The sequence below is a fragment of the Limulus polyphemus genome, unplaced genomic scaffold (assembly GCF_000517525.1).
Source record: "Limulus polyphemus unplaced genomic scaffold, Limulus_polyphemus-2.1.2 Scaffold142, whole genome shotgun sequence".
Lineage (NCBI taxonomy): Eukaryota > Metazoa > Arthropoda > Merostomata > Xiphosura > Limulidae > Limulus > Limulus polyphemus.
The window spans coordinates 348,528-361,689 of record NW_013665752.1 but is presented as its reverse complement, the minus strand read 5'-3'; the positions used below and the strand labels follow the sequence as shown (position 1 = coordinate 361,689).

Here is a 13,162-nt window from a genome sequence, read left to right as displayed (position 1 = left end):
AATATATATATATATTATTTTGAAAACAAATGACGTGCGTGCTGTTCATTTATCGTTTAGTTTATCCCTAAAAAGGCACAGACGCCTACTGTAGAAGAATCCTAAGCCCAACAACAACATAGTATATATATTTATACTATTAAGAAGTATAAGTAAAAGCCTTTTATTTTGACAATTGGTGACTATACTGTAACTACAAATTCTGACAGAATACTAGCAGGTCCCGGTGGTAATTCTTAAATAGAATGCACAACAATAACAATAAACACTATTCTACAGTAATCACTTCGATATATTAGAGTTTGTAACAACAAGTATTTACTTATAAAGGATAAATGAATTGCAATAAATACTTGATTCTGTTAAATGATTAAGTAAGATTTAAAAAAGGAATTATCATAATTCGCTAGAGGAACTTCTAAACCAAAAAGACTGAGACTAACAAACACTTTTGGGAATTTGTCAAATATGAAATGCCTAACCAAATACCGCATACTAAATTAACGTTTTGTCCTAATTTGCGCTCGTTAGACCAAAACTCTTATAACCTTGTTAATTGATTGCTAAAAATATAGCATCATTTATGACCAAATAAAGCTTGATTATCGCATAAAACGATATCGCGAATATATCAAAAATAAACATAAGTGTACCAAATTTCACAAACACTAATATTTACCGTTCATAAAAGTTAAACTTATTCAAGATTTAGTTCCTCAATAACACTAACATTTCTAGCTTTCAAACATATTTCAAACAAATACGAGAAAGACCTGTGAGTAACACTTTCAAAATGTCTTACGTACTTTCCCTTATCGGGGGGGACACAGCTCCTTTTAGGGCCCTGGAAGACTCGTTTGATAGAATTACAACTTCTCTTGGAGGAGTGTGAGGACTGAGTGGCCCTCCACCGACAGGAACAAAGCTGCTGGAAACCCCATGTTTGATTTTCCCGGGGTGAGACAAATGTGGGGAGTTAAGAGTAGGAGGGTTTCCAGTTCCTGGTGGACAATGTTTTCAGTTAGACGAATTTTTATAACTAAATACCTATTTTAAAACGAAATAGAATATTCTCCAGTATCCATAAAAATCTATTCAGAAGTATCGTTTAATGAAAACTCTTATAAGTCACTTCACTGCCATTACTAGTTTTCAGAGATATTATCTAATGAAAGCAAAATTTAGACCATATACAGAACAGACTGGAAAGTCATCTGTGTAAAACAATGTTTTACTTATAGTTTTGAATATTAGAGTGATATGAAAAAATAGCACGTTCTTTAAGAACAATATAAAATGTGTACATTATATTTGGTGATATCGGTGTGCATAAAGAATCAACAGTAACTTACGAACAATGTGAATTCTGCTCAGATCTGTTTCACTTCCCCATGTAGAATGGCTGGAGAGGTCTGCAGAATTGTGGCAGTAGTAACCACTAGCTTCAGCCACCTTGTTCATGTCGCCATCGTTTGCAGATATCCGGCGGAGACGCTTGTTACGTGGCTCCATGGATGGACTAGGAGGCTGATGGGGAGGAGGAGGTCCAGACAATCCTTCCTCTGGTGGATGATTCCCTAGAGGAGGACCCATTCCTCTGTAGTCTACTATGGAAGAATAACTATTGTAGTAGTAGGAGGGGGACTCCATTTTAATCATATTTATAGGCGGTTGACTTCCATTAGTAGGTTGTAAAATGGAGCCTTTAAAGAATAAAATGAGAATAATGTAGTCAGATGTTTAGAACATTCGCTTTCCATAACTCTTATCAATACAAATACTTAAATGTGCAATTGATGAATAATATCTACCAGGGAGAAACAGGCTTATTAATTGCAATTCGATAGCTTAAACTTAAAACAGATTCATCTAGAAACGGTTACAGATAGCAGTCAAACGGTTATTATAAAAAGAAAAGAAAATCAAAGTGCAATAAACAAGCTTGGTTTCTTTTTTTATATTCTCAACCAATAAAAAACTACGAAACAAGGTAACAACATAAATCGAATTAACGCTTGCAACACATAAGACAGGTTTACCCTTAAAGCTACCAAAACAAGTCAGGTTACTACCTAAAGACAATTCCAAAAATCACGTCAACCAAAGTTCAGTTACACTTGAAGCAACCAAGGAAATCAATGTTAACATCTGCAACAACTAGAAAAAAATACATTTTGTACACCTGAAGTAACTGACAAATATTTGAGGCAAATAACAAGAACGAGATTAACACTTGAAGCAAATGAGAACAATCATGTTAAGAAGTAAAATGAATGTCAAATATAAGGCTAACTTTTAAAGTAAATACCTAAAGTCATCTACACTTAAAACACTTAAAGCAAGTATAAAAAGTTACGTTAGCACTTGTAGCAACTAACAAAATCTAACCATTAATGCAACTAACATTAAACATCTTAACATTTCAAGCAATCAAGGTCATGTTAACATATAAAACAGAAAACAATGTTCAAGTTAACAATTACAGCACATATCAAACTATAATGACATTTAGAACATCTAAAAAATCAAGTTTACCACCTAAAGCAAATAGAAAAGTCACATTAGCATTTCTAACAACTAAATAAGTCCCTCTAGCATTTGAGACACATAACGTGAACCAGATTAACACTTAAAGCAACTAACAAACATTATATTAATACTAAAGCAAATGTCGGGTTAATACTTGAAATGAATAAGTGTCAGTAAGTGAAGTAAAGTGAATAAGTTGTAGTTACCACTTTAAGATTAAACCATAGGTCAGGTACATTTGAAGCAATTAAGAAACTGAGAATAACACTTGAAGCTATTATGAAAATTCATGTTTAAAAAATAACAAAGTCACCTTAACATTTGAATCTATAACATAGGCAATATTACCACTTGAACAGCCTAGAAAATCATGTTAACACTTAAAGTAAAAGCAATGAATCGGTTAACACTTTAAGCATATTTCAAAAGTCACCTACACTAAATAAAGTTTACTATTTGAGGTAAACAGCATAAACTAGATGATCCTTGAAATAACTAAACCTTTGATTTCACAGAATTATAATATATCACTGCATCAAAATATGGAAGGAAATAGTGAATTTGCAAGCAGTTCTATGAGTTTTCGCTGCTGGTTGTCGAAACAGTTAACTAGGCGTTTTGTCGAAAGAACTAACGCAAAATATGCATGTGTACTGACAAAAATGTTCCGCTACAAATAAAAACATATTGTTAAAAATATGTAAAAATATATGGCATAAAAACTGCCTCTGAAACCTATTCATGCCTATTTTATTTACATTTTTACACATCATGTTATCAACTTCAACATTTTCCTTAAGGTTAATAGTCTGTTATGTGTATAAATGTTAGTGTTGAGAGAATTAACTAACTAATACTGGTAAAAAATGTTTGTTAGTGTTATTATTATTCCAGAATGTTTGATGCAACTGTTGACATACAAGCTTCTTTCATATAATTTACCGTGTGTGTCGAGCTATTTTTAGTCAAACTTATTTCAGAAAAATTTGTATGTATTAATACACAAAACAAAAACTCACATGAAAATAAACAAACTTTGATTGACATAAGCGACTGTTGCCTAAATGTTTTTTCAACATATCATAAGGTTGCGATTACCTGGTGAACTTTTAATACAGGGCTATTAAAATACTGTTACGTGAGCCGTAATTAGTTGCCAATATTTTAACCATAAATTTATATAAAATTTTCAAGCTTACGATCTTATATAATCCAACAAATGTAACGATGCGTAAAGTTCTAAAAAAGTATTTCGCATTTCGATCATAATAATAAAATGAAAATCAGTTCGTATAGCAAGATCAGCAGAATATTCCCTTGCTCATAAACTCTGCGTAGAGTCAGAGGTTGTCGTCCAAAATGGACTCTTTTCTATCTAACAGTCTGTTTAAAGCTAATTCTCATGCGTATGTTCTCTCGGCTACGTCAAAACTTATCTGACCACTCAGCGTTTCTAGGCTGTTGAGAGACTAGATTAATGAGGTCAGCGTGTTTTATGTTCTTATACACAATGGGTGAAAGCTATGTCTAACTCCTGACGGAAACCTTAATCTAGTGCCTTGTTGAAAACGATAACTGTTTGAGATCAGGGTTTAAAGCTTTAAATAACTCAGATAACGTGCTCATAGTTCAACTTCACTGTTTCCACAACACATGCAAAAATATCCCAAACGTTTTCAAGCATAAAGAACAAAATCAAAAATTCGTTCTGTGTTCTGTGAGCTTCTCCTATCATCACCCTATTAAATAAATACATTAAGCAGTTTTGTTATGTGTTACTAAAAATTAAGCTACTCTGTTTGAATAGTTCTTATTGTTGTAGGTATTAAAAGTTCTTATTACTCTTGTGTTAAAGAATTCATTTCTTAGCTTTAATAGCTATTCTAATAATAGTAGCACTAAAGAAGTATTTTACTGTCTTTAAATAGTTTCTAATACTTTACTATTAAAACAAGGTATTACTGTGTTGACCGGAAAAGTTTTTAGTATGAAAGAAACACAACACTGGGTTTAAAAGTTCTTATTATTTCGCTGTTAAAGAAACACTTTTCTGTGTTGTCATATTAACGGAAACTTTTCTTTTTGGTGTTTTTTTTCACTTAGTTATAAAAGTAAGTCGCTATGTTTAAACTGTTTCTGATATTGTAATATTAAAGAAAAACATTACAATGCTGATTTACTTTTTTTAGCGTGATGGAAATTTTTTATTATTACCTTAGAATAGATTTGACTATTTTAATGTTAAAAAATATATTTTTCGGTTTCAAATTCCTAGTATTTTAATACTGTTGGAGTGCTTAAACTGTTCTTATATTTTAATATTAAAGATATGCGTTGTTGTATTTAAACTTTCTTTAGTATTTTAGTATTAAAAATATATGTTGTAATATTTTACACTTTTTTTAGTATTGTAGTATTAAAGAAATATATTGTTGTATTGAAACTGTTTTTGGTATTGTTGTGTTAAAGAAATATTTGGTGTATTGGAATTGTTTCTGGTATTTTAGTGTTAAAGAAATATGTTGTTGTATTTAAACGGTTTCTGGTATTGTAATATTAAAGAAATACATTACAGTGTTTAAACTTTTTTTCCAAGATTAAAAATGTGTGTTAGTACTTTAGAATAGTTCTTATTATTTTAGTGTTAAAGATAAATGTTGTTTTGTTTAAATGCTTTTAGTATTTTAGTCCAATAGAAATATTATATTTGTGTTTAAACTGTTCTTAGTACTTTAATATCATAGAAATATGCTGTTGTGTTTAACAGCTCTTATTATAACAAAAACAATATTTTATTGTATAGTAAAAGTTTTATTATTTACTATTAAAGAAATATGCTACTGTATTTAAACAGTTCTTTCTTTGTACTATTAACTACGTTATGTTTGAACACTTGATTTTTATAGCATTAAAATAATATTGTGTTATTATATTAATAATTTCGGTGTAGACTGAAAATAATATATCACTGTAATTTAAATAGTTTTTATTATTTTACTATTGAAAAACTACGGTATTGTGTGTTGAACGGTCCTCATTATTACAATATGAAAAGTAAATTTGACTGTGTTTGGACAAATCATAGTATTTTGGTATGAACGTAACTTAATAGTCTGTTTGAAAAGTTATTATTGTTGTGTTATTTGAGAAATACTTTATTGTATTTGATTTAGAGTCACATAAAAGACCCTGAAACAGTTGAAGACATTACTAAAAAGATTCCATTCGTACACGTCAATGGATCAATTTGAAGATAAGATATGCAGCGAAAGAGCCAATAGAAAAATGACAAAAACTTCTTTGCCTTCACTCCTGCTCGTTTCTCTCACCCAGTGCTTTTAGTTTATCATCATTGAATTTTTTTTCTAAGCATCATAAGACTTGGGAATATTTTGAAGCTGATCATAAAGAATTTTAGATAATACTGTATATTGCATTACGTCTATTTTAAAGTACTGGTTTCCGAAGTACTGTATATTGCATTACGTCTATTTTAAAGTACTGGTTTCCGAAGTACTGTATATTGCATTACGTCTATTTTAAAGAACTGGTTTCCGAAGAGATGTTGAACATTTCGAGGTTGTTCGTAATTAAAATATCTTAATTAAACAAGATTGTATCTTGTATTACGTCTACTATGAAGTAGTAGTTTCCAAAGGGTATAACTATACGAACCTACCTTTGGATAGCGTATGTAACTCAAGGGACGTAAAAACACCCGTTGTTCTAACTGTGTTCCTACACATATCTGAAAAATGATAAGTCCAAGTTCTTATTCGAACTCAATGAGGAAATAACTACCTTAACAAAATTAATGCAGGTTATATATGAAATTATAGCAAATTTGGTGTTTTTAACCAGAATGGTTAATTTGTGAAGGAAAACAACTAGAGAGCATGTCAAAGATGTTACAATGTGACATTATGAAACATACGATGCAGACTCTGCTTTTGTTACAGGGTTCAGTGGCGATATTTTATTGCCTTCCATTAGTTTTAACACAAAGCATCTTTGGTGAATAGTACTGTGCATCATTGATATGATGAGTCATTCAAATAAAACCAGTTTTGAATTTCCTACTGATGAGATTCAACGTTAACCATTATTTGTTTAACAGTATCTATAAAAACTGTTTAAAATGTGGTAATATATGCTAAACATACTGTAAAGGACATCATGTATGAGTTTCTAAGAAACTGATTATTTCTTTATATTTTTGTCAACTGAAATAAAACATCACAGAGACGAGGTTAACGTGGCTCTTAAATACCCGAAGAACAAAAATATTTGGCTAAACTCTTGAGGTAAAATGTACTGCTTCATAGATTCAATACAACTAAGTGTACTTACTTAATTAAAATTTAAGTCCACAAAAATTGATTATCGTACTTCAGGACTAATCGTGATGTACAAATTGATTAAAATCGATAAGATGATACAATTAATTTGATTTATGAACAATTATGTTGTTAAACTAAAATAAATTTTAAAAAAAAGTAGTTAAAGAGGAAAATGTAATAATAGTTTTTAAATTCTTAAAGGTCAATGAATTATGTTTAATAACTCAGAAGTTATTTCATTAGGTTTCCAACTTAAGGAGTTGTGGACTTTTTACTTCCATAATCGGTTAAGCTAGTTCGCTAGATGTCGGAAAGAAATATGTTAGATTGTAGCTCACATGCGTTGAGGACTAGGGTCACAATCGGTTCACAGTTGTCAACACAAGAATACGACGGGAAATGCAACGTTTAAGCTCATCCTAAAAAATCTGTACAGGGTTGAGATCTGGTAAGTTTGCTGATTAAGGAAACTGAGGTGAATAGCTCAGGCGAAATACTAAATATATAAATATTTTTTCATTACAGCGATATTAACTATTCCTTTGTCATTTTCAGATTTTATCCTGTTATAGTTGTTAAAGTTTGTTATTCGTCGTACTTTGTGAACCAGCTTCAAACAGTAACAGCACAATGAATTGATGCACTGCCGTCTTTAAAGTAGCTTTGTCCATGAGAATAGTAATGCAGCATTATGGAATGTGAGATGTGTTTAAGTGAAAACAGTTTTCAAGCACTCTAGATGTTATTTGACTTTCTAATGAAACCAACATAACAAATGCCTCCCATTAAAAGTTTTTTTTTCTAACCTTTAAACCACTGCAGCAACTTATGAAATCGGAACAACACCTAAAGATTCAAGTATCACGTGTGATTTTATTCATATTTTTATCCTACTTGCTGTTCACAATATAGCAGAAGAGATTCATTCTGTTAATAACCAGTGGCTGAAAACCACAGTTCTTTATAAAGGCAAATATATCTTTTTCGATCGTGAATGCTGACAGAATATGATAACTGATGTTTTTGAATAGCCGACTAAAGAAACGGCCACTAATAACGAAAAGCTGGCTAGATGGGATCCAACTATCATGCCTTTTTCTTTAAGTCGGTGAGATTCTTTCTCTTAGTTCAATTAAATATAACATAAAGTTCCAGATAAAAGTTGTAATTTATCAACCAATGTTGTGGCTACAAGGGTTATTCAGGAACTATTTTCTACATACAAAAATCATAAGAAAAGTAGAACGTGCTACAGTTACATGACGTGGCATAAGGATATCTCAAAACACTACTGCTGAAAAACTGAGATAATTCAACAATTATCACATAAGATGTAAATTAAGTTAATGGAATTGGTACACGTAAAACATATCCATATCTACCTATCCTTTGTCCCTCTATTGAAACAAATATCATTATATATAAACCAAAACATTAGTATAGTCCTTTTACGAGTTTCGTAACTTATCTTCAGAATTTATTGGTGAATAGAATTAAAAACTTATATGAAACATATACTATGTTTACTTTAAAACTCTAAAAACCAAATAAAAATATATATAAGATATACATTAAAATAAATATTCAACTATTTCAAACTGTACTAAAATTGTATACGTGTTGATTAGATTGGTTGGTTTTTGTTGTTGTTTTTATTTTCCTGCAAAGCCTCACTCATAATTGGTTATCTGCGCATAGCTAATCTAATTTTGAATTGATAAGCTAGACTGCTAGAGGGACGGCAACTAGTCAACATCATCCATCGCCAACTTTTGAAATACGCTTATGTGACCGAATAATGGGACTTGAATTTCATTCGTATAGGTTACCGGCTGTTCTAAAATGCGAAGCGTATATTGGGGAAATGGGATGCGAGCCACAAACTCTCGGATTCCCAGTCTGGGCATGCTAGCTACTGTGCCAAGCCCGCTCCCATGTTGTAAGGAAAGTTATATTCGGAGAAAGATAATTACATAATTACTTATGTAACTTCTGAAATACCAACTTTTTTTTTAAAACATCCTCAGTTATAAAAACAGCAGATTCCGTTCCATTTAGGAAAGTTTTTAAACAATTAAATAAAATATTTCTCACAAGTTAGCTTATTTTGTTTTTAAACACAAAACTAAAGAAAAGGCAAAATTCGTAAAAAAAAAATATATTATTGCAATTGTAATAATAAATACGTGATTCAAATTAAATTGTTTACACTTTATCTTATATTGTAAGTAATGAAAACATATGCTTGGAAAAATGAACAAAATGTTCGTTTTAGAATGAATTTAAATAAACATCGTATGAAGAACCCACATATCGGTCCGTTACCAAATTTCTGGTAACGGACTAAAATGTAGATTCCACACATGTTTTTTATAGAAACTGATTCTTAAGCATCAATTTCTAGTTTCCCACAGATATGTTTTCACTACTTACAATAAAAAATAAAGTGTAAACAACTCAAGTACTCAGATATTCCATAGGAAAGGTTACAAAATATACTTTTGTGCAAGCCAGAAAGGAGCATTTTTCTAACTATTTGATAAAGAAATGCCAACATTTACAAGAATCCTTTTTCGAATATTTTTATTTTGCTTTTTTTGTTGTAAACCCAATTCCGTTCCACGCGTGCTCATTGCAGGTGTAGGTTTTATTATTTGTAAATCATTTTAATGTGTATTTCATATCTATGTTTATTTAGATTTTATAGTTTTAGCAACTTGTTATGTAAACCTTATATTAGTCTTTAGTTTTACTCAACAATTAATTCTAAAGAGTAGCCACAGAAGCTACTAAACAGGTAAATGTACTTATGAGTGACTATGTACATTTCATATTATTATCTAACAAGTTATTTGAAATGGATACAACTTGTTATCATGTATAATAACATTTTAAACGAATATTTCTACAAGTTTTGTCAAAGAGATCACACTTGCTACAGAAAAAAAAATGAGTTCAAAAACTAGGGAGGCCACTACAAACACTCGGGAAACTTTCATCAAAATTTCATGAGATTTTAACGAATTTTCGATAAAAGTTTAATTAATCACTTGAATTGATACTCAAAAGTTGAGAAAATATTTGACATTAAATAGTGAATATATTAAAACCCAACCAAAGGTGCTACAGTTGTAGATAATACACAAGAAATGCAGAATAACGGGATTAATTTCATGGGAGACAAAATGCATACCTCTGATAAATTATGGAGTACACTTTATGAGATAGTAATCAAATCTTAATAAGTAATCTATATAAACGAAGACTGGTTTACTAGTGAGAATCAAGAACTGAAAAATTGAACAGCTTAGTTGAAGGTCTAAAGGAGGAGCTTTCCATTATAGCTCAAAAAATTCTACATAAAAAAAAACAACTTTCTGTCTTAAATTAAACAAATTATTCGAAAACGTTTGGAAATAGAAACCGAATTGAAACTGACCGGCTAAGGTCAAAAACAGAAAACAGAATGTTAGATATATCAAAATAAACTACTTGGCTGCTAATTGCTTCAAACAACTGATTAAAAATGACGGCATTTGTGTCTCTTGTGTTCAATATTGGAAAGATCTTTGTGCAAAAGAAAAACAGTGTAGTAGAGATATCTGGAAAAAGAAAGAACAAAATAAAAAAAATGGTTCCATGAATAACTGGAGTTATATTAGAAAATTCCAGAAAACTTTAGAATTTAGAAAAGAGTCAAACTTTAGACCACCACAAGGAATACAACATATATTTTAACCTACTCCAAGAAAGGAGAATAGCAAGGTTTAGGGGAAGGTTTTTAAGAAAACCCATAATGAGCTATCTGCTGTGTCCATCGTAGGGAAGCAAACCCTGGATTTTAGCATTTTAAGTCGAAAGACTTACCGCTGTCACACCGAGGGTCCTTTGGTGGGAGACATTTTCAGTTTAATAATTGGATCCCACAAAACCAAATAAAAAAAAATGGAATACTGGAGACATATGTATAAAACAAATGAAGTTCACTATATACCAAGTAAATTATATAAATGTATTACATTTAAATTCAAAACCATAACTATAGGATGATATTAAAACTTAAAAAAGTTCCAACTTGTACTTCAGTTAATAAACTGATAAAGTAGAAATTGAAGAAGATTTGAAACAATTCATTAGAAAATTAAGATAAATGTTTTTAATGAAGTTATCAACAATTATATATTTGTAATATGTTTGTTTGTCTGTAATTAAGCACAAAGCTACACGATGGGCTATCTGTGCTCAGCCCACCACGGGTATCTAAACCTGGATTCTAGCGTCGTAAGTCCGCAGACATTTCGTTGTGCCACTGGGGGACTTTATAATATGTAAAAATGGGAGTTTGAATTACTAAATACTATAACTTTAGAACTGTGTGTGTCAATTATAGTAACAATTAGATTTTCTTTTCACTCACAAATTAGTATTATTACATATCTGTGTGTAGAGAAATGACAAAATAAAGTTTTTGTTTTAATAAAACGTACATACTATAAAAAATGTATTTTGAGCATTTAAATAGCAAAAACATTTACAAAGATATATTTCGGAAGATATTTCAGAACATTTAAGTAATGTAACTAAAAACGTTTATACTTCGGATTTTTGTAATATTTTCACCAGAAAATAAAATACATATTTATTAATAAGGGAATTAATGGTACTCTTTGTGTCTTAGTAAACATTTAGAAATATTAAAGAATTAAACGTAATACTGCAAAACAAAATTTAATTTAGTCATAAACCCTCCACCTTAAAAAAAAAAAGACATATTTTTCGTAGTGTAGAAAAAATATATAACTAGTATATCTTAGATATTAGTTCAAAAACTTTTATTAGAGATAATATCGGTTTTATAGAAAGAAAAATGACTTTTATCTCCTTTGGTGTTCTTTCTCTTTATCCAAGTTTTAGGGACGACTATGATAATAGAATTTTATCTATATTACCAAAGGTTTAACAAGAAATTAGTTCCTCAGTATTTCTTAACTTTCCTTCACAATCGTTGTTTTTCATATGAAATTAACATCTAATAACAAATCTAAAAACAAGCTATGTGAACCAGAGTTGCCAATACCTATACTACATTATTTATGTATTTTTGTTTTTCTTTGAAATAGAAAACTTTGTTATTCTATTTAGATACTTTGCCATTTAAAACCTAAGTGGAGGCATTTTTATTTTAATTTTTTTATAAGAAATTTTGAAAAATATTAAATCAAATACCTAATTATCCTTTGAAATAAGCAGGAAGTGCTCACCTTTTCTAGATGTATTGATTAATGTTATGCATAGTAAATAGTTAGAGTCAAATAATGTATTATAAATCTTTTAGTTCTCATCAAAATATTTGCTTTTATATAAATTACCTCAAACACTTCAAATAAAGTGTTGCCTTATGCTAAGTGTAAAATAATAATCTAATCCTTTAGTTAAAATAACAAAAATTTTATTTAACATTTTATAATCATTCATATAATACAATAGGTAGAGGATCTAATCTAAATAGAACTAAAAATTATAACCAGATGTCAAATGATTATGATAAATGAAACATTCCTTTAGTTATTACACATTGTCCTATTGCTAAACTCTACAGAAATAGTATCCAAAAATAATTAAATAAAACCTCTGACTGTACAATAAACTCTGTTCTTAAAGATAAGCTAATGATTATTTCAAAAAGACAAATAAGAATAATGTGTATAATTTCAAATTAAATAAAAATGAATAAATTGGAAGGAGGTATATTTTTCTCTTTAAGAAAGAAGTTTGGTGTATCTGTAATGGTTGTTCTATTCCAAGTGAATTAGCGTGTTTTTGAATTTGCTGGAGAAAAATTATTTTATATTAGTTTGAAATATACGTGAAATTCAAGTAAAGTTGTTTATACTTTAAATTATATCATACGTAATACCAATTGAAATAACCTAAATCATGAATTACCAAAGTCGCTCCACAACAACAATAGTTACAAGCAAAAATGTAGATGAGATAAACATTCTAGTAATATTACAAAATGGCTACAAACAGCCAATAGTTGTGTTTAAAGTGCTGCCCACATGTGACAAATGCGGCTTCATTGTCAATAATGGTTGATGTTCTTCCTTTGCCCGTACAGTGTTTATGCGAAAATGAGACTGTAGTACCCAGCCGCTAGCACACATTTTTTATCGTATGGTCAGAAAGATGACGTTCATATGGGAACTTCTCATCGTACAGTTAAAAAGGGAATACTGGAATACGTTTTTTTTTTTAGAGCCAGATTGGAATATCTGCTGTGTTCGTCGCAT

The 13,162-nt window shown here is 30.0% G+C and overlaps 1 protein-coding gene across 3 annotated transcripts in view; it reads right to left on the bottom strand.

Moving 5' to 3' along the window:
* Positions 1 to 13,162, bottom strand: part of LOC106474824 (nuclear factor 1 X-type-like) — a 108,909-nt gene that overhangs the window by 22,756 nt on the left and 72,991 nt on the right. Inside the window, exons 7-9 of one of the 3 annotated variants that reach the window (XM_013935517.2) lie at positions 6,209 to 6,277; positions 1,353 to 1,703; positions 807 to 1,001 (exon numbers count right to left, since the gene is read on the bottom strand). In XM_013935517.2, coding sequence (XP_013790971.1) covers positions 807 to 1,001; positions 1,353 to 1,703; positions 6,209 to 6,277 — 615 coding nt within the window. The remainder of the gene's footprint in view (positions 1 to 806; positions 1,002 to 1,352; positions 1,704 to 6,208; positions 6,278 to 13,162) is intronic. The other 2 variants (XM_022380031.1, XM_013935541.2) reach the window with 2 other exon arrangements.